The sequence below is a fragment of the Rhinoderma darwinii genome, chromosome 6, assembly GCF_050947455.1.
Source record: "Rhinoderma darwinii isolate aRhiDar2 chromosome 6, aRhiDar2.hap1, whole genome shotgun sequence".
In the NCBI taxonomy this organism is placed as follows: Eukaryota; Metazoa; Chordata; class Amphibia; order Anura; family Rhinodermatidae; genus Rhinoderma; species Rhinoderma darwinii.
In genome coordinates this window covers 9,657,801-9,681,618 of record NC_134692.1, presented here as the reverse complement: position 1 = coordinate 9,681,618, position 23,818 = coordinate 9,657,801, and the positions used below count along the sequence as shown (strand labels likewise).

The 23,818-nt window shown below is 38.7% G+C and overlaps 1 protein-coding gene across 1 annotated transcript in view; it reads right to left on the bottom strand.

The window, feature by feature from the left end:
• Positions 1-739: 739 nt before the first annotated feature.
• The window catches only part of MARCHF4 (membrane associated ring-CH-type finger 4), a 101,502-nt gene continuing 78,423 nt past the window's right edge, over positions 740-23,818 (bottom strand). Inside the window, exon 5 of the mRNA XM_075829092.1 lies at positions 740-5,453. Within this exon, the coding sequence (XP_075685207.1) occupies positions 5,107-5,453 (347 nt within the window). The 3' untranslated portion in view covers positions 740-5,106. The remainder of the gene's footprint in view (positions 5,454-23,818) is intronic.

Below are 23,818 nucleotides of genomic sequence, written 5' to 3'. Positions count from 1 at the left end.
TTGTTGTAGATGTCACTAACGGATCCTCTCAGAGTCGTAGCTAGGATTTCCTTCATCCTTCAAGGATTCAGTTTGCTGCTATAGCCATGTATAGCCAGCATTTCTGGCCTGGCTGTGTCCATTTGCAAGTATGGCCTTTTTCGGTGTTTTTGTATATGTCCCTGTGTTTTTATCGGTTCTGTTTGTGCATCAGGAACGTTCTGTTCCAGTTTAGGATTTAGGGACTCGCAAGTCTGGGGATCCTTGTCGTGGATTGCGAGCTTGCGTCCTTTTGGCCAAAATGATTACCAATACCCCAGGTATTTTTCATTATTATGTATATTCGCTTCTCTTGGACACAGCCGGGTCTTTGATGCTGGGAGAGCATGGTGTGTTGTTGTTTGGCATAGCAAGCAGGGTAGCCCGCTCTATGAATTATCAAGGCGTCACAAATAGGCTTCTACCTGGCTATACACGTTGTGCCTCATGACATACACACTATCCCTCCATGTTTCACTCACTTGCACCCCATTATCCATTTATTTCTATTGAGGCACTTCATTTATTACTGCCCCCTATATTTCACTTATAGTATTACACTTGCACACACACTATTCATTTATTATTTCTTACTACACATCCCATGCACCACACACCACTCCCCTCAAGACTAGTGGGAGTGGCTATTATTATTTAAAGCACCTGCTCGCCCTTTCATCAGCATTTCTGGCCTGGCTGTGTCCATTTGCAAGTATGGCCTTTTTCGGTGTTTCTGTATATGTCCCTGTGTTTTTATCGGTTCTGTATAGCCATGTATCCAAATACGCTGGCCAATGCAGAGTAACTTGTTGGCGTCCATCTCTGGCCCCCAGCAAACATGCCCCACCAGCTCCACCCTTGCTACAACCCTGGATACTCAAGAAAGGGCTCACTCAGTATTCCAGAAGATGCACATTTCCCGAAAGACATTTAAACCCTGCATCCAGAAGGTTCTCCAGAAGACACACACTTAACCCTTTAGAAGAAACCCGCTCCATAAGACACCCTATCAGTGCAGAAGATGCATCATTTTACGAGATACTTTAGAAGATCTCAAGAAGGTCTGTACTCTTTCCTCTAGATGTTGCTCATTCCGTAAAACGTTCACTCATTAATCTAGGAGGTACTTTAGAGAAGTGATCTCCAACCTGTGGGGTGATCTCCAACCTGTGGGGTGATCTCCAACTATGCTGGGAGTTGTAGTCTCACAACAGCTGAAGAGCCACAGGTTGGAGACCACTACCCTAGAACATACTCTCTCCAGATGATAGTGACTCCTCAGTTTAGTAGACTAAGGACTCCTTCTAGAAGGTGCTCGCTCCAGAAGACACTCATAAATCCAGAAGACCCATATTCCAGCAGAAGCTCAAACACTCAGGTACTCTTAGAGGAGACTCGTAGGTACTGATTTCATCACTTTCTCACACAACAGTCTGTATTGTACTCAACAATTGTCCAGTTTGTATTTCTTTATGAAAAATAAAACTTTTCATGGTTTACAGCTTCCACGACCGGGCACGTCCACTACAAGTGACAGATTCAATGCATTGTTGTCACAGATTTTAATGTGACAGTAAAAGCACAAAATATTTAAACCTGTTGCGAACAGAACAAATTAGAAGAAGAACGAGGTTCATCATTTTTATCCATAAAACTTCCAAAAAGTTTTAACGCCACAGAAACTTTTGGGATTTTTGTTTCCTACTTTTTTTCAGCCTAAGTTACAGCAGGTGATTTCTTAGCAGGCGGGATGACATATTAAAATCTCCTGAGATCAATTGTAGTGGGCGCTAAAATGGCGCATTCCTGACATTTTTGCATGTTTTTCTTTAGGGGGTGTGGTCTCAATTGTGCGCCAAATTCATAGAGTGTGCAACATTTTCAATGCCAGTGATAGGGCAGCCTATGCCAGGTCAGACCATAAAAGAGTTTTCCAAAGACAATACTTGCGCCAGATACTTAATTGCAACCTTTTTGTGAATTTGGCGCACTTAACCTTTAAATCTCACCATCGTTACCCTTGAAAAAGTAAATGAACCATGTACAGTGTCACATTATACCAATGGTTATCAATTTGGTTTTCAAAAGGGGCTTTCTTTTTTTTATTGCAGTAGCAATTGATCAAATTAATTTTTTCTTAGCATTCTACTAAAAATCGCCAGTGTAGCTTAAGCCTTACACGTATAAAAGGTCATAAAATGTGGCATAAAATATTATGCTATCAGTACACATAATAGAGTCCAACAGACATGCAGCAGAGCTGAGTTTGTTATTTGGTGTGCTGTGGTCTTCCATAACAGGGCAGGAAAACTTACTGCAATGTTTTAACTTTCTGAGAACAAAACAAGCCAATGACCAACTCAGCACTGCTACATCCGTAGACAGTTTTAGGTTTTTGGTTGCATCTCCCACTGTTTTGACATTCACATAATTAAGAGTATGGCAATACAAATATGAGGGATCTGATCCACCAGATGACTCCTCCCATCTGCTAATTCACCCGTCCATATGGTACAATGGTGTAAAAGATCCACCAATTATTGGTTTTGATTTGGAGAAAATGTATCACCATTCTCCCCAGCCATGAGCTAGGAAGGTCCTGCATCCCAAAACTAAAACTTTCAGGGATTTTGTAAATTTTTTATTTCCCCCCCCCCCCCCTCTTGTGCTGTATCACATTGCAACACATTGTGCTCTAATATTCGCAGATTACGTGGTCCTTCAAGTTGCGGATAATAGGATTTAACACCCTCTTCTCCCCGTAAAATAAAAAGAGTGGGGCAGATTTACTAATACAGTGCTAACTGTCTAAAACATAGTGTAGTCAATCGGAGGATGCACCAGATTTATCACAGTGGCGCACGCTTTACGATAAATTTGCAGCATCTAGCTAGACTTTTCCTTATACCATCTCTCGGCTTAAAAAAAAAATGTTGGCGTGATTTTGGTGCGCTGCGCTGCAATGTAAGCCACGCCCCTTTTATGTTAAGACCCGCCCCTTGTCAAACGTGGCACAAAATATGTCTAAAACAGTTAATAGATGTTGCATACGGCAGGTACGCCAGAATTCTGGCTCGAATTATGACAGAATTCTAGTGAATTTTGAAAAGTTAATCTGCCCCAATGTTTTTCCTTGGTCTGAATTTATCAAATGATGATTTTTTTTTTTTATAGGTGTGAAAATTGCCTTTAATATTTACATAATAATTCTGTTATTTTTTTTGTGGTGATGTCTCCCAAGCTTCATGGATCCTTCATACAGTATCAGGAGAAAATCACCAATTCCTACCATTGTAATTTCAATAGAAATCAATTATGTTAGACACAGGCAGGTTACAGTAATGGAAAATGAAGCTAAAAATGACCATCTCTGTCGATCAAGATAAAGAATTCGAAAAAAGGAGGAACCCAATTGTAATTATCAGATGCATTCTGATTCTTATACAAATTGTTCAGGCTTTACCTGCTGCTGCTTGACCTTGAGCGACAGCTTATATAGATTTTGGGGAATGAGTTGAAGTGAATAAAATCACCAATTTCTGCTACTGTAAATATAATTTTGGATATTCTGCGCTTACATTACAATCTAAAGAAATGGACTACTAGAATGGAAGTCATTTTTTTTGTCATAGACTATGGGAGAATGATTATCGCTTTTGATAAGAATCTTAGAAACAAAAGTGATTCATGGATTTTTGGTCATCAGGAGCAGAAGATAAAATCCCAAATTCCTGCCACTGTAAAGAGGAACTTGATTATTCTGCCTGTGGAAACTGCAGAGAAATAAATTGTGCTAGATAGAGGCAATAACGTGATAGAATAATAGAAAACGAGAAAATGATGTTGATCGAGAATCTGAGAATAGGCAGAACCAAGTCAACTGTTTTCCTGAAGAATAAAGGAGAATATACAAAATTGTTAAGCCTTTACCTGCTGCAACCTGATTCTGAGACACAGCCAGTTTGGCTACTAGGGACTAAAATAACCAATTCTTGCCATTGTGGAGAAATCAGATGTGCTAGGCAGAGAACTGTGAAAGAAATGAAAAGTGGAGAGAATAGTTATTGTCTCTGACAATAATCTAAGCTAAATAATCTTATAGTAAGGACCCAGCCATAGGCATTGATTTTGGGGCATTAAGAAAAGTAAAATCAAATCACCTCAAATCGGCCATTGAAAAGGCCATTTGTAAACTCTCCCCTTATAACCTACTGTGATACATATAGGGAATAGTTTCTTACAGGACATAGGTAAGGACATGGCCCCTGACAATTAGTAAAAAGAGTAAATTGTATTCCCAATAAATAAATATGGTAATACATAAATACGTTTGCTTTACCTGCTGCAGCCTGATTTTGAGCGGCTGCCCTTCATTTGAATTTAGGGCAGTAGGAAAACTACATACCGTCATTTTAATTTGCAGCCATGACAAAGAGGATTATGAGTATTCTGCCCTTACATCGCTCTCTGGGGAAATCAATTGTACTAGAAATATTTGTAAAAACATTTGTTTAACAGTAAGAAAAGATTGGGGCGATTAATATAAATTTTTGATTCCTTAAATGCATTACTGATGAATAAAGGTACTAACACAGAATTGTACAGGCTTTTCCTGCTGCACATTGATTCTGAGATGCAGAGATTATCCAAATTTAACAGAGACTCCTCAATAGAAGTCGGAGCTTAAAGTCTAATTTATAAAAAACAAAAACATTTAACAGAAAACACCTTTGTGCTTATGCTGTATTTCTGCTGAGAACTGAGCACAGACTTGTAACACTGGAAATGCTCAGCCTGCATACAGAAATGGATAAATGGTGGCCATTGCATGGGGTCGTTTTAACACCCCCCATGTGGATTTGGTGACTGCAAGATCCTTCAGATCAAATGGGTGCAATAGTCATGCTACTACGTCTTTAATCAGGATACGGTCTGTATTGCACTTCAGGATAAACCACGGACCAGGCTGGACCAGCACAACAGCTTTTTCATGACCTCTTTGACATCTTCTGCCCTTGAGAAGGTTTAGCTGAGGCATTGATTTTCTAGACAAGGCACACATCTCCCAGATAAGGCCTTCAGGTAACTTCAGACAGTGGTCACTCTCATGACAAACTCTCTGGTACTAGTTTGGCTCCTCTGTTCGTGTGGTCTGAGATGGCTGAGGATGTGAAATAAAGTGTAAGCACAGTGATGGTCAGACATGGTACCCCCATGTCCACCACTGTCCCCAGGCGTGGAATTATTTGCTGTGCCAGCAGTGGTGGAGTTATTAGTCTGGGTTGAAGTGCGTTGGTTTGTACGTTGGCTAGTTCCTAATTTCTGATCCTCCAAATCTTTAGACTTGTCATAGTTGAGAACTTTCCATTGTTGGTTCACTGCTTGCCAACGTTTAAATATCCGATAAACCGAAGGTCCCTCATGGATAATCAGTCCTGCAATAAATAAGAAATATAGCTGTGACTAAGTAAAAAAAGGAATGTGGTCGTATGTTATAATACTGCCCCCTATGTACAAGAATAAAACTACTATAATACTGCCCCTATATACAAGAATATAACTACTATAATACTGCCCCTATATACAAGAGTATAACTACTATAATACTGCTCCTATATACAAGAGTATAACTACTATAATACTGCTCCTATATACAAGAATATAACTACTATAATACTGCCCCCTATATACAAGAATATAACTACTATAATACTGCTCCTATATACGGATATAACTACTATAATACTGCTCCTATATACAAGAATATAACTACTATAATACTGCTCCTATATATACAAGAATATAACTACTATAATACTGCCCCTATATACAAGAATATAACTACTATAATACTGCTCCTATATACAAGAGTATAACTACTATAATACTGCTCCTATATACAAGAGTATAACTACTATAATACTGCCCCCATTATACAAGAATATAACTGCTATAATACTGCCCCCTATGTACAAGAATAAAACTACTATAATACTGCCCCCTATATACAAGAATATAACTACTATAATACTGCCCCCTATATACAAGAATATAACTACTATAATACTGCCCCCTATGTAACAGAATGTAACTGCTATAATACCGCTCCTATATACAAGAATATAACTACTATAATACTGCCTCCTATATACAAGAATATAACTACTATAATACTGCTCCTATATACAAGAATAAAACTACTATAATACTGCCCCCTATATACAAGAATATAACTACTATAATACTGCCCCCTATATACAAGAATATAACTACTATAATACTGCCCCTATATACAAGAATATAACTACTATAATACTGCACCCTATATACAAGAATATAACTACTATAATACTGCTCCCTATATACAAGAATATATCTACTATAATACTGCTCCTGTATACAAGAATAAAACTACTATAATACTGCCCCTATATACAAGAATATAACTACTATAATACTGCTCCTGTATACAAGAATAAAACTACTATAATACTGCCCCTATATACAAGAATATAACTACTATAATACTGCCCCCTATATACAAGAATATAACTACTATAATACTGCCTCCTATATACAAGAATATAACTACTATAATACTGCTCCTATATACAAGAATAAAACTACTATAATACTGCCCCCTATATACAAGAATATAACTACTATAATACTGCCCCCTATATACAAGAATATAACTACTATAATACTGCCTCTATATACAAGAATATATCTACTATAATACTGCTCCTGCATACAAGAATAAAACTACTATAATACTGCCCCTATATACAAGAATATAACTACTATAATACTGCCCCCTATATACAAGAATATAACTACTATAATACTGCCTCCTATATACAAGAATATAACTACTATAATACTGCTCCTATATACAAGAATAAAACTACTATAATACTGCCCCCTATATACAAGAATATAACTACTATAATACTGCCCCCTATATACAAGAATATAACTACTATAATACTGCCTCTATATACAAGAATATATCTACTATAATACTGCCCCCTATATACAAGAATATAACTACTATAATACTGCCCCCTATATACAAGAATATAACTACTATAATACTGCCCCCTATATACAAGAATATAACTACTATAATACTGCCCCCTATATACAAGAATATAACTACTATAATACTGCCCCCTATATACAAGAATATAACTACTATAATACTGCCCCCTATGTACAAGTATAAAACTACTATAATACTGCCCCCTATATACAAAAATATAACTACTATAATACTGCTCCCTATATACAAGAATATAACTACTATAATACTGCCCCTATATACAAGAATATAACTACTATAATACTGCCCCTACATACAAGAATATAATTACTATAATACTGCTCCTATATACAAGAATATATCTACTATAATACTGCTCCTATATACAAGAATATAACTACTATAATACTGCTCCTATATACAAGAATATAACTACTATAATACTGCTCCTATATACAAGAATATAACTACTATAATACCGCCCCTATATACAATAATATAACTACTATAATACTGCCCCATTATACAAGAATATAAGTACTATAATACTGGCCCTATATACAAGAATATAACTACTATAATACTGCCCCCTATATACAAGAATATAACTACTATAATACTGCCCCCTATATACACAAATATAACTACTATAATACTGCCGCCTATATACAAGAATATAACTACTATAATACTGCCCCCTATATACAAGAATATAACTACTATAATACTGCCCCATTATACAAGAATATAACTACTATAATACTGCTCCTATATACAAGAGTATAACTACTATAATACTGCTCCTATATACAAGAGTATATCTACTATAATACTGCCCCCTTTATACAAGAATATAACTGCTATAATACTGCTCCCTATATACAAGAATATAACTACTATAATACTGCCCCTATATACAAGAATATAACTACTATAATACTGCTCCCTATATACAAGAATATAACTACTATAATACTGCCCCTATATACAAGAATATAACTACTATAATACTGCTCCCTATATACAAGAATATAACTACTATAATACTGCCCCTATATACAAGAATATAACTACTATAATACCGCCCCCTATATACAAGAATATAACTACTATAATACCGTCCCCTATATACAAGAATATAACTACTATAATACTGCAATAGGAAAGGTGGTGGTGTATGTCTGTATGTGAGAAGTGATATGAAGGGGAGTGTAAATGAGACATTAGAGGGTGAAGACTGTGAGGAGGTTGAAACCTTGTGGATGGAATTACAAAGGGAAGTAAACACTGCAAAAATTACTTTTGGTGTAATCTATAGACCCCCCAATATAACTGAGGAGATGGAAGGTCAAATATATAAACAAATGGAGCGGGCTGCACAGGCGGGTACTGTTGTGATAATGGGAGATTTTAATTATCGGGATATTAATTGGTGTCATGGTTCGGCTTCAACTGCAAAGGGGAGACATTTCCTCAACCTGTTGCAAGAAAATTTTATGGGCCAGTTTGTGGAAGACCCGACTAGAGGTGAAGCTCTGTTGGATCTGGTCATTTCTAATAATGCAGATCTTGTTGGGAATGTCAATGTTCGTGAAAACCTCGGTTACAGTGATCACAATATAGTTATATTTTACCTATACTGTAAAAAACAAACGCAGGCTGGGAGGGCAAAAACATTTAATTTTAAGAAAGCCAATTTCCCCAGGATGAGGGCGGCAATTCAGGATATGGACTGGGAAGAACGAATGTCAAATAATGGAACAAATGATAAATGGGAGATTTTCACATCTACTTTGGGTAATTATAGTGCAAAATTTATTCCTACAGGTAACAAGTATAAACGACTCAAATTAAACCCCACATGGCTTACACCTTCTGTGAAAGGGGCAATACATGACAAAAAAAGGGCATTTAAAAAATACAAATCTGAGGGTACAGCTGTAGCCTTTGTAAAATATAAAGAGCTTAATAAAATCTGTAAAAATTTAATAAAATCAGCAAAAATACAAAATGAAAGGCAGGTGGCCAAGGATAGTAAAACAAATCCTAAAAAATTCTTCAAGCATATAAATGCAAAAAAGCCAAGGTCTGAACATGTAGGACCCTTAGATAGTGGTAATGGGGAGTTGATCACAGGTGATCAAGAGAAGGCAGAGTTACTAAATGGGTTCTTTAGCTCTGTATATACAACAGAAGAAAGAGCAGCTGATGTAGCCGGTGCCAGTGCTGAGGAGCTGATGTAGCCGCTGCCGGTGCTGTTAATATATCAGTTGATATACTGAATTAGATGAATGTAGATATGGTCCAAGCTAAATTAAATAAAATAAATGTGCACAAGGCCCCGGGACCAGATGGGTTACACCCTAGAGTTCTTAAAGAGCTTAGTTCAGTTATTTCTGTCCCCCTCTTCATAATATTCAGAGAATCTCTAGTGACTGGTATAGTGCCAAGGGACTGGCGCAGGGCAAATGTGGTGCCTATTTTCAAAAAGGGCTCTAGGTCTTCGCCGGGTAATTATAGACCAGTAAGCTTAACATCAATTGTGGGGAAAATGTTTGAGGGGCTATTGAGGGACTATATACAGAATTATGTGACAATAAATAGCATTATAAGTGACAGCCAGCACGGTTTTACTAAGGACAGAAGTTGTCAAACCAACCTGATCTGTTTTTATGAAGAGGTAAGCAGAAGCCTAGACAGAGGGGCCGCTGTGGATATAGTGTTTTTGGACTTTGCAAAGGCATTTGACACTGTCCCTCATAGACATCTAATGGGTAAATTAAGGACTATAGGTTTAGAAAGTATAGTTTGTAATTGGATTGAGAATTGGCTCAAGGACCGTATCCAGAGAGTTGTGGTCAATGATTCCTACTCTGAATGGTCACCGGTTATAAGTGGTGTACCCCAGGGTTCAGTGCTGGGACCACTATTATTCAACTTATTTATTAATGATATAGAGGATGGGATTAATAGCACTATTTCTATTTTTGCAGATGACACCAAGCTATGCAATATAGTTCAGACTATGGAAGATGTTTGTGAATTGCAGGCAGATTTAAACAAACTAAGTGTTTGGGCGTCCACTTGGCAAATGAAGTTTAATGTAGATAAATGTAAAGTTATGCATCTGGGTACGAAAAACCTGCAAGCATCATATGTCCTAGGGGGAGCTACACTGGGGGAGTCAATTGTTGAGAAGGATCTGGGTGTACTTGTAAATCATAAACGAAATTTCAGCATGCAGTGTCAATCAGCTGCTTCAAAGGCCAGCAAAATATTGTCGTGTATCAAAAGAGGCATGGACTCGCGGGACAGGGATGTAATATTACCACTTTACAAAGCATTAGTGAGGCCTCATCTAGAATATGCAGTTCAGTTCTTGGCTCCAGTTCATAGAAAGGATGCCCTGGAGTTGGAAAAAATACAAAGAAGAGCAACGAAGCTAATAAGGGGCATGGAGAATTTAAGTTATGAGGAAAGATTAAAAGAACTAAACCTATTTAGCCTTGAGAAAAGACGACTAAGGGGGGGACATGATTAACTTATATAAATATATGAACAGCACATACAAAAAATATGGTGAAATCCTGTTCCCTGTAAAACCCCCTCAAAAAACAAGGGGGCACTCCCTCCGTCTGGAGAAAAAAAGGTTCAACCTGCAGAGGCGACATGCCTTCTTTACTGTGAGAACTGTGAATCTATGGAATAGTCATCGCAGGAGCCGTCACAGCAGGGACAGTAGATGGCTTTAAAAAAGGGTTAGATAATTTCCTAGAACAAAAAAATATTAACTGCTATGTGTAGAAATTTTTTACTTCCCCTTTCCCATCCCTTGGTTGAACTTGATGGACATGTGTCTTTTTTAAACCGTACAAACTATGTAACTATGTAACTATATGTATGTAACTGCCCCTATATACAAGAGTATAACTACTATAATACTGCCCCCTATATACAAGAATATAACTACTATAATACTGCACCTATATACAAGAGTATAACTACTATAATACTGCCCCCTATATACAAGAATATAACTACTATAATACTGCACCCTATATACAGGAATATAACTACTATAATACTGCCCCCTATATACAAGAATAGATCTACTATAATACTGCCCCCTACATACAAGAATATAACTACTATAATACTGCCCCTATATACAAGAATATAACTACTATAATACTGCCCCTATATACAAGAATATAACTACTATAATACTGCACCCTATATACAGGAATATAACTACTATAATACTGCCCCCTATATACAAGAATAGATCTACTATAATACTGCCCCCTACATACAAGAATATAACTACTATAATACTGCTCCTATATACAAGAATATAACTACTATAATACTGCCCCATTATACAAGAATATAACTACTATAATACTGCTCCTATATACAAGAGTATAACTACTATAATACTGCTCGTATATACAAGAGTATAACTACTATAATACTGCCCCCTATATACAAGAATATAACTGCTATAATACTGCTCCCTATATACAAGAATATAACTACTATAATACTGCCCCTATATACAAGAATATAACTACTATAATACTGCCCCCTATATACAAGAATATAACTACTATAATACTGCCCCTATATACAAGAATATAACTACTATAATACTGCCCCCTATATACAAGAATATAACTACTATAATACTGCCCCTATATACAAGAATAGATCTACTATAATACTGCCCCCTATATACAAGAATATAACTACTATAATACTGCCCCATTATACAAGAATATAACTACTATAATACTGCTCCTATATACAAGAATATAACTACTATAATACTGCCCCTATATACAAGAATATAACTACTATAATACTGCCCCTATATACAAGAATATAACTACTATAATACTGCCCCTATATACAAGAATATAACTACTATAATACTGCTCCCTATATACAAGAATATAACTACTATAATACTGCCCCCTATATACAAGAATATAACTACTATAATACTGCTCCTATGTACAAGAATATAACTACTATAATACTGCCCCTATATACAAGAATATAACTACTATAATACTGCCCCTATATACAAGAATATAACTACTATAATACTGTCCCCTATATACAAGAATATAACTACTATAATACTGCCCCTGTATACAAGAATACTATAATACTGCTCCTATATACAAGAATATAACTACTATAATACTGCCCCTATATACAAGAATATAACTACTATAATACTGCCCCCTATATACAAGAATATAACTACTATAATACTGCCCCTATATACAAGAATATAACTACTATAATACTGCCCCTATATACAAGAATATAACTACTATAATACTGCCCCTATATACAAGAATATAACTACTATAATACTGCCCCCTATATACAAGAATATAACTACTATAATACTGCCCCTATATACAAGAATATAACTACTATAATACTGCTCCTATATACAAGAATATAACTACTATAATACTGCCCCCTATATACAAGAATATAACTACTATAATACTGCCCCCTATATACAAGAATATAACTACTATAATACTGCCCCATATATACAAGAATATAACTACTATAATACTGCCCCTATATACAAGAATATAACTACTATAATACTGCTCCCATATACAAGAATATAACTACTATAATACTGCCCCCTATATACAAGAATATAACTACTATAATACTGCCCCTATATACAAGAATATAACTACTATAATACTGCCCCCTAGATACAAGAATATAACTACTATAATACTGCTCCTATATACAAGAATATAACAACTATAATACTGCTCCTATATACAAGAATATAACTACTATAATACTGCACATATATACAAGAATATAACTACTATAATACTGCCCCTATATACAAGAATATAACTACTATAATTATCTTTTTTATTTGAAAACTTGCAACAAAATATTACAATACCTTTGCAATACACTCATAACAGATAAAGAAAATAAACGTATGTCTCTTAATAACATCACAATCATTAAACAAACCATAATATATGAATATTGCTCCAGTATAGATTGTTTCAACTATTTTTCATGATATTATTCTAGACAGTATTACAGGAGAGTTCTTCTTTATTGGTGACCGGGCAGCATCGCGCACACCACAGAGGGTACACAGTCACCATATTTATGACATATAGGAAACCTCTAGGATATAAACGGAGTTCGGGGTAGAAGTCTCCATACAGCAGCTGAGAGTTTCACTGTCCCACTAGATGTGGTGACTGCAGGGACACAGCAGGGACATTACTCTGTAGATAAGTCTCTTGTATAAAGAGGATATTGGTTTTGTCGTCAGACAGACGCTGGAATATCGTCCGCCGCCTGCTCCTATTCTTCACGTTAATAGGAGGTGATTTTAAGCCTGATCTTGGTTACATGTCTTTCCTACTTTTTTTCCTTCTTCCACTGCTATGTCCTGTAACACCCCATCTTTTGGTGGACATTGGGGGGTCAGCGTCTTCATCCTGAGGTTCGTCATCTGGGTTGTGTGAGGAGACTTGCTCCATCTCTGCTTCTTCTTCCTGGTCATCTTCCCCCAGCGCACAGTAACGTCCCCCAGTTATCGCCAGCACTGGAGACTCCGGTGATTTCTTTGCAGCAGTGATTTTTTTCCTAGAAGAATCATCTGTTTTACTTCTCCTTTTAACCGTCTGAAATCCCTCCTCATCCATACTGGTCGCTGCGGCTGGATCAGCTGGTTTTTTACTGGTCGCTGCGGCTGGATCAGCTGGTTTTTTACTGGTCGCTGCGGCTGGATCAGCAGGTTCCTTACTGGTGTCGGGCAGATGTTTGGTGACAGAGTGACTGGATATTTTGCTTTTAGCATGACCTCTATTTTCAGTGGCTGGTGACACTTGTGCAGCATCCACAGATGGGACATTCGTCTCTGGAGCACGATCTCTGGTACTTTGGCTCACATCATCGTTGGGGTTTCCAGGTTCTGGGGTTGTATCTACACATATGGAGACATCCTCCTGGTCTTCCTCCATGGCTCCTTTAAAGGTCTCCTCCTTATTATGTTCTGCATGCGGACACTCCCGGAATGTATGTCCAGGTCCCAAGCACAGGTTACAGATGACAGGTCCTGTACAATCATCTTTTACATGCCCAAACTGACCACATAGTGAGCACTTAATACGGGAACAGTTGAATGCCAGGTGTCTGCCCCCACATCTATGGCACAGTCGCGGTTGACCAGGGTAGTAACATACGCCTCTCTCCGAGCCCAGGTAGAAGGAGTGCGGCAGATGTCTGGTCACTCCATTCTCCTGAACCAGCTGGATCTTGACAGAATATCCTCCATTCCAGATCTCCTCCTCATCATAGATCTTTGTTGGCAGTCTCTTCACCTCACAATATCTGCTCAACCAGTGCTGCAAATCTGCCAGAGCCACCACCTCAGACTGGAACAGGACGGTGGCGGTGACTACCTGGGGTTTAGTCAGCTGGATGACATGTAGATGCTCCCACATCGCGTGCTCCTTTGTATCATTATAAATACTCCAGAATAAGTCTAGACTATATTGCAGCTTGAAACTGATGTCATAATTCCTGCTGGAGGGAACGTGGATCAGAGCGAACACCTCAGAAGCTTTAAACTTCATAAACTCCTTCAACAAAACTTTCCCAATGTAGAGTCTGGAGGGGAGGTTTTCCTCTGGTCCTGAGTACCTGATTCTGACCGCGTTCCTCCTCTGAGGTGTGGGGTTAGTCGGTCTTGTGACGCTGGAGAACAGTCTCCTGTACTGAGGTCTGTCAGCAGGTGGGTCAGGACTGGACCTCTCCTCAGCTGATTGTACTGCAGATCCTCCTGTGTCTGCTCCTGATCGCTGTGTAACCTGCACTTCATTCACTGACACTGCGGACGGCTGAACCTCCAGAACAGGGTCTGCAATGTCCGCCTCAGCCTGTGCCGCTGGTTCATCAGATATCAGACTGTCAATCACCGCGCTGAGCGAGGTCTCACTTATAATATCAGGACATGAGGCACTTTCTTGCACACTCCCAGCAGTGCCACTCGCATTCACTTCATCTGTACTGCACATAGAGTCTACTGCAGTTAACCCCTCGTCAGCTGGCACACATTTCTCTGCAGCTTTAGCAGCATTTTTGTTGACTGATTGCACAGACCCCACACATGATGAGAGATGTGATCCTCCAGCCACTGCACACTCATATCTTCCAGGGTTTCCCTGCTCCACAATATTATACACAGTCTTATAGTCAGTGTCTTTTTTTGCAATGATATTTTTTCTCTTCACAGTATGGGCTCTGGTCTCCCTTTTGTTCCCAATTGCCCGGTTCTTTATTTTGGGTACTGTGCATGATTCTTTCTGCAATCTCTCCTTCAATATCACCAGCTCACGTGTGCAAACATCCAGACACTCACATTTCATCAGCTTTGCCTTTGGAACAGTCTCTTGGTTAATTTCAGTTCTCAATTTGCGAACTTGCATTTCCATTTTAAAGATATTTTTCTTTGTCATTTTTGTGCACAATTCACCAACATCATGAGATTCAGTTGACTCACCAGCCACCATTTCCAGATCATCACCTCCACCATCTCCATGCTGCAGGCCAAACTCCAGACTCTGGGCTTTCCCAGGATCATCAGCCCAGGACCGCTCCCCTCCACCTGGGTCAGAAGCCATGCATAGTCCTAACAGGGAGCTCACAAGCACACGTCTATCGTCTCCTATGGACAAGAATGTAACTACTATAATACTGACCCCTATATACAAGAATATAACTACTATAATACTGCCCCTATATACAAGAATATAACTACTATAATACTGCTCCTATATACAATAATATAACTACTATAATACTGCCCCTATATACAAGAATATAACTACTATAATACTGCTCCTATATACAATAATATAACTACTATAATACTGCTCCTATATACAAGAATATAACTACTATAATACTGCCCCCTATATATAAGAATATAACTACTATGGAACTCCAGGATATAATCACACCCCCCAATGTGAAGGAATGAAGAAGAGACACATTCAAGTCACTGAATCAATCTATCTGTAGAGATGAGAGGTGTCTTGTTTTTATTTCCTCTCCCTTTCAGTATTTAAGATTGGGTATTGATTTTCTGTGTAAAATCAGGCAGCAGCTGAATGAGCGATGGAAGAAAGAAACGGCAGCAAATACACTCTACGTAACAGGAGTCACTGCTTGGCATAATGTCTGGAGGCTAAAAAAAAAACACTTTTGGAAAATTTGGAGGTCCATCTCTAGACAGTAACTAGAATCTGGAGAAACTTAAAGAGTGTCTGTCACCACATTATAAGTGGTCTATATTGTACATAATGTGATCGGCGCTGTAATGTAGATAACAGTGGTCCTAGTAATAAAGCGTCTCTGTCACCACATTATAAGTGGTCTATATTGTACATGATGTGATCGGCGCTGTAATGTAGATAACAGTGGTCCTAGTAATAAAGCATCGCTGTCACCACATTATAAGTGGTCTATATTGTACATAATGTGATCGGCGCTGTAATGTAGATAACAGTGGTCCTAGTAATAAAGCGTCTCTGTCACCACATTATAAGTGGTCTATATTGTACATGATGTGATCGGCGCTGTAATGTAGATAACAGTGGTCCTAGTAATAAAGCGTCTCTGTCACCACATTATAAGTGGTCTATATTGTACATAATGTGATCGGCGCTGTAATGTAGATAACAGTGGTCCTAGTAATAAAGCGTCTCTGTCACCACATTATAAGTGGTCTATATTGTACATGATGTGATCGGCGCTGTAATGTAGATAACAGTGGTCCTAGTAATAAAGCGTCTCTGTCACCACATTATAAGTGGTCTATATTGTACATAATGTGATCGGCGCTGTAATGTAGATAACAGTGGTCCTAGTAATGAAGCGTCTCTGTCACCACATTATAAGTGGTCTATATTGTACATGATGTGATCGGCGCTGTAATGTAGATAACAGTGGTCCTAGTAATAAAGCGTCTCTGTCACCACATTATAAGTGGTCTATATTGTACATAATGTGATCGGCGCTGTAATGTAGATAACAGTGGTCCTAGTAATGAAGCGTCTCTGTCACCACATTATAAGTGGTCTATATTGTACATGATGTGATCGGCGCTGTAATGTAGATAACAGTGGTCCTAGTAATAAAGCGTCTCTGTCACCACATTATAAGTGGTCTATATTGTACATGATGTGATCGGCGCTGTAATGTAGATAACAGTGGTCCTAGTAATAAAGTGTCTCTGTCACCACATTATAAGTGGTCTATATTGTACATAATGTGATCGGCGCTGTAATGTAGATAACAGTGGTCCTAGTAATGAAGCGTCTCTGTCACCACATTATAAGTGGTCTATATTGTACATGATGTGATCGGCGCTGTAATGTAGATAACAGTGGTCCTAGTAATAAAGCGTCTCTGTCACCACATTATAAGTGGTCTATATTGTACATAATGTGATCGGCGCTGTAATGTAGATAACAGTGGTCCTAGTAATAAAGCGTCTCTGTCACCACATTATAAGTGGCCTATATTGTACATGATGTGATCGGCGCTGTAATGTAGATTACAGCAGTGTTTTTTATTTAGAAAAACGATCATTTTTGACGGAGTTATGACCTATATTCGCTTTATGCTAATGGTTTTCTTAATGAACAACTGGGTGTGTTTTACTTTTTGGCCAAGTGGGCGTAGTACAGAGGAGTGTATGACGCTGACCAATCAGTGACCAATCAGCTGACCAATCAGCGTCATACACTTCTCTCCATTCATTTACACTGCAGATAGAGATATAGCTATATCACTATGTGCAGCCACATAAACACACTATAACGTTACTGCAGTGTCCTGACAGTGAATATACATTACCTCCAGCCAGGACATGATGTGTATTCAGAATCCTGACACTTCGCTAATACAATCCCGACACTACAGCACAGCAAGCGTAATCTCGTTTGAAATGACAGTTTACAGCGTAATCTCGCGACATTACACTTGCTGTGCTGTAGTGTCGGAAATGTATTAGAGAAGTGTCAGAATTTTGAATACACATCACGTCCTGGCTGGAGGTAATGTATGTTCACTGTCAGGAGACTGCAGTAATGTTACAGTGTGTTTATGTGGCTGCACATAGCGATATAGCTATATCGCTATGTGTTGTGTAAATGAATGGAGAGAAGTGTATGACGCTGATTGGTCACTGATTGGTCAGCGTCATACACTTCTCTCCACAATGCCCACTTGGTCAAAAAGTAAAACATGCCCAGTTTTCCATTGAGAAGCTCATTAGCATAAAGCGAATATAGGTCATAGCTCCGTCAAAATTGATCATTTTTCTAAATAAAAAACACTGCTGTAATCTACATCACAGCGCCGATCACATCATGTACAATATAGGGCACTTATAATGTGGTGACAGAGCCTCTTTAACCATAGAATTCTATTGGGATTATAAAAATATCCTCCTGAGACTGGAGGAAGCACCTCCTACCATGAAACGAGAGTAATAATCCCCGATCAGATTGTAGAGAACCTTTCCCTTGAAATTGGAGGTAGATTTCCACATGGAAATAGCAAATTTCCTTTAAGAGATTGGAGGAACGTATTTCCAAAGTTGATGGACCCAATCAAGAAACTGGAAGGATCTGTCCATGAGATTACAGATAGATTTCTATAAGATTGGAAGTAGACAACCATGAAAATAAAGGTAAATACCCATGAGCTTGGAGTTAAATATCCCTGAGGCTGAAGGTGAATATCCATGAGATTGAAGGTACTAACCCAAGAGATTGGAAGTAGAAACCCATGAGATTTAAGGTAGACATCCATGAAATTGGAGGTAGCAACTATGAGACTAAAGGTAGATACCCATGAGATTTAGGGTAAATACCCATGGGCTTGGAGGTAAATACCCTTGAGCTTGAAATTGGAGGTAAACACCCATAAGATTGGAGGTAGACAACCATGAGATTGCAGGTAGACAACCATGAGATTGGAGGTAGACACCTATGAGATTGGAGGTTGACAACCATAAGATTGGAGGTAGACACCCATAAGATTTAAACTAAATGCTTTTGAGATTGGATGTTGAAACCTATGAGTTTTAGGGTAAATACCCATGAAAATGGAGGTAGACATCTATGAGTTTTAGGGTAAATACTCATGAAAATAGAGGTAGACATCTATGAGATTAGTAGTAAATACTCATTAGATTGAAATTATAGGTAGACACCCATAACAATGGAGGTAGACAACCATGAGTTTAGAGATAAATACCAATGTGATTGGAGGTAGACATCCATGAAATTGGAGGTAGACACCAATAAAACTGAAGGTAAATACCAATGACACTGGAGGCAGGTAGACATCCATGAGATTTAAGGTAAACACCTATGAGATTGGAGGTTGACACCTATGAGATTGGAGGTTGACATCTATGAGATTGGAGGTAGACACCTATGAGATTGGAAGTAGATACCTATGAGATTGGAGGTAGACACCTATGAGATTGGAGGTTGACATCTATGAGATTGGAGGTAGACACCTATGAGATTGGAGGTAGACACCTATGAGATTGGAGGTAGATACCTATGAGATTGGAGGTAGACACCTATGAGATTGGAGGTAGACACCTATGAGATTGGAGGTTGACACCTATGAGATTGGAGGTTGACACCTATGAGATTGGAGGTAGACACCTATGAGATTGGAGGTTGACACCTATGAGATTGGAGGTTGACACCTATGAGATTGGAGGTAGACAACCATGAGTTTTAAGGTAAATACCCATGAAATTGGAGGTAGACATCTATGAGATTAGCGGTAAATACTCATTAGATTGAAATTAGAGGTAGACACTCATAACATTGGAGGTAGACAACCATGAGTTTAGAGATAAATACCAATGTGATTGGAGGTAGACACCAATAAAACTGAAGGTAAATACGAATGACACTGGAGGCAGGTAGACATCCATGAGTTTTGAGGTAAACACTTATGAGATTGGAGGCAAATATTTATGGCATTGGAGGTAAATACCAATGATTGGAGTGCCCCCCCCCCCCACCCTACTATAAGTTTAGACTTATTAAAACAGTGGAATCACTCAGTTCATGGTTTAACCAATATCTAAAGAATTTTAGCCAATGAATTATTTACCTCTAGTCAAATTGCAGAGGCACGAGGCACGAGGCACAACAAACCTTACCCTAAACTACACGGATCTAATCATTTACACTGTAAGTGCAGAGTACTCTTACGCTTCCACCTTGGAAAGGACAAGATTTATTTCTGTACATCACAGACAATTTTCAATAAATCCATCTGCAAATAATGAGAAGCTGAAGCTGCACCCCCCCCCCCCCCCCCCCGGCAAACACACCGCAAAATATTACACCAGAATCCAATATCCTGAGATCACACGAGAGGTCAGCGCAATATTATATATATACATGGGTCCGTGCATCATCCAGACTAGATACAGGATGATAGGACACAAGTAGTAGAAGAAGAGAAGTCACAATGTATACAACTCTATCTATCTATCTATCTATCTATCTATCTATCTATCTATCTATCTATCTATCTATCTATCTATCTATCTATCTATCTATCTATCTATCTCATATCTATCTATCTATCTATCTCATATCTATCTATCTATCTATCTATCTATCTATCTCATATCTATCTATCTATCTATCTATCTCATATCTATCTATCTATCTATCTATCTATCTATCTATCTATCTATCTATCTATCTATCTATCTATCTATCTATCTATCTATCTATCTATCTATCTCATATCTATCTATCTATCTATCTATCTATCTATCTATCTATCTATCTATCTATCTATCTATCTATCTATCTATCTATCTATCTATCTATCTATCTATCTGTCTCATATCTATCTATCTATCTATCTATCTATCTATCTATCTATCTATCTATCTATCTATCTATCTATCTCTCTCATATCTATCTATCTATCTATCTATCTATCTATCTATCTATCTATCTATCTATCTATCTATCTATCTATCTATCTATCTATCTATCTATCTATCTATCTATCTATCTATCTCTCTCATATCTATCTATCTATCTATCTATCTATCTATCTATCTATCTATCTATCTATCTATCTATCTATCTATCTATCTATCTATCTATCTATCTATCTATCTATCTATCCATCTATCTCATATCTATCCATCTATCCATCTATCCGTCTGTCTATCTATCTATCTATCTATCAATTATTCCCTTATATTGCCCAAAATTAAATACAAATATTCTCCCAATTTTGCTAAATCCCCAAAAATGTTCATCAATTTGATAATCGGCGACTCTCGAGTGTGGGATCTTTTATTCATCTCTAATCGCTCTTCTGTAAACAACAATTGTAACAATTTTTCACATTGTATCCGTACAGGAGGATGAACGTTCCTATAATGAAAGAGACATTGTCAGCAGTTTCCATGAAGATAGATAAGTATAACCCCCTCCCCTGCCTCGGGCGTCCTGCATTGTGTCCGCCATTAGGACAAAGGGCCATCAGGAGCGAAACAGCTACAAGTCAGAACCTCAGAGTCTCTGTCGAGACAACGTGTGTGAGTGACAGCTGTGAACAGGCGAGTGACGCAGGTGAGAGGGAAGATAACAGCATGTGAAGGAATGGGGTCACCCGCTCTCCGCTATATGGGCCGAACACTGACACGTCCATCAGCCCCTGCTGGAAAGAGCTTACAATCTACAGGTGAAGACCTCACTGCCGTATACAAGCAGTGACCACGTATAGGAAGCAAATACCAGGGGTGTAGCCGGCATGTCCGAGGCATCAGCTATAACGGTGGTCATTCCGCTCCTGATGGCAGACCTGGCGTCAGACTGTAGATTATCGGGGGAGACGCGGTCCTCCTCCGATACCTTTATGATGACAGCTCTGCGAGGGACGGACAGCTGCTGTCCCTGATCCGCCAGCTGAGGACCGCGGGTCTGGAATATATGAAATCTGTGTCCAGTCCTGACGCATGATGGGAGAATTTAGAACGAAGGTCCTGTGCGCCCGACCGTAATTTTCATCCGTAATTACGAACCCCATTCATTTCTATGGACTACAGACAACTTTCCGTATTTTTACGGATGGGTGTCCGTTCCCTAGAAATGATCCATAAAATAGAGAACATGTCCTATTATTGTCCATAATTATGTCACGGACTCACCATAGAAGTCTACGGGTGCTTCTGTAATTACGGAAGCGTTGCTAGGCGACGCCAGGTTTGCAGATGTTGCACATAATTTGTGGTTTTCTTCTTTTTGTGGATCCGTATATACGGATGCACTACAGACTGCATTTGCGAATACCGTTCCGGATATGCGGATAAGTTGCGGATGACTACAGATCCGTATTTACGGATGGATGAAAATACGGTCGCGTGTATGGGACCTAATAATGAATTTATATGTATTTTATGTTGTATTTTATCATTCCGGAATGATCATCAATAGAAATGTCACAACCAGAATGTGGGTTCCAGGAGATTGAGTAGGGCCCCCTGCACATGACCGTAAAAATTGTCCATAATTACGGATGAGTTCACTTCTATTGTCCACGGACACTTTCTCGTTTATTTATGGTAAGGTGTCCGGACCCTAGAATTGCACCGCATGAGTTAGGACATGTCATATCTTTTGCGTTTTATGGGCTGTGCTCTCATACTTAGTATGGGCTGCCGTGCCCACAATCACTGCCCATTATTACAGACACGGCCGTGTGCATGGGGGGGCTTAGACCTCATTCAGACGGCCTTATTATTGTCCGTATAACGTTCTCATTAGTGTCTGTATTACCTGCGGCACAACTGAACTGATCTCAGATCCCTATAAGTTCCATTCTGAGGTCCGGGTGTTGCAGCTGCGTTACAGACGACTAAATGAAGCCTAAGTGAGAAATCAGGACTGAAGAATAACCATAGGTCGGGGCGAGCCTAGGTCAGAGGTCACCAAGGGTTAAAAACTAGATCAAGATCGTAGATTATAAGCGCAAATTCAAAGTCAATACCAAGAACATTGCTTCTGAAAAGTGTCAAGCGAAGCAGCGGGGTCACCTTCTTCCTTTATGTTCCACCCTGAAAATGTCGCTATTTAAATCACAGTGCAGGTGACTTCATCACATCCCAAAATAAATACTGATCCCGGACCAGACCCCTAAACATATACAGACCCCAGACCAGACCCCTAAGTATTTACAGACCCCAGACCAGATCCCTAAGTATATACAGACCCCAGACTCCTAAACAAATACAGACCCCAGACCAGACCTCTAAGTATATACAGACACCAGACCAGACCCCTAAGTATATAGACACCAGACCCCTAAGTATATACAGACACCAGACCAGACCCCTAAGTATATACAGACACCAGACCAGACCCCTAAGTATATACAGACCCCAGACCAGACCCCTAAGTATATACAGACCCCAGACCAGACCCCTAAGTATATACAGACACCAGACCAGACCCCTAAGTATATACAGACCCCAGACCAGACCCCTAAGTATATACAGACCCCAGACCAGACCCCTAAGTATATAGACACCAGACCAGACCCCTAAGTATATACAGACCCCAGACCAGACCCCTAAGTATATACAGACCCCAGACCAGACCCCTA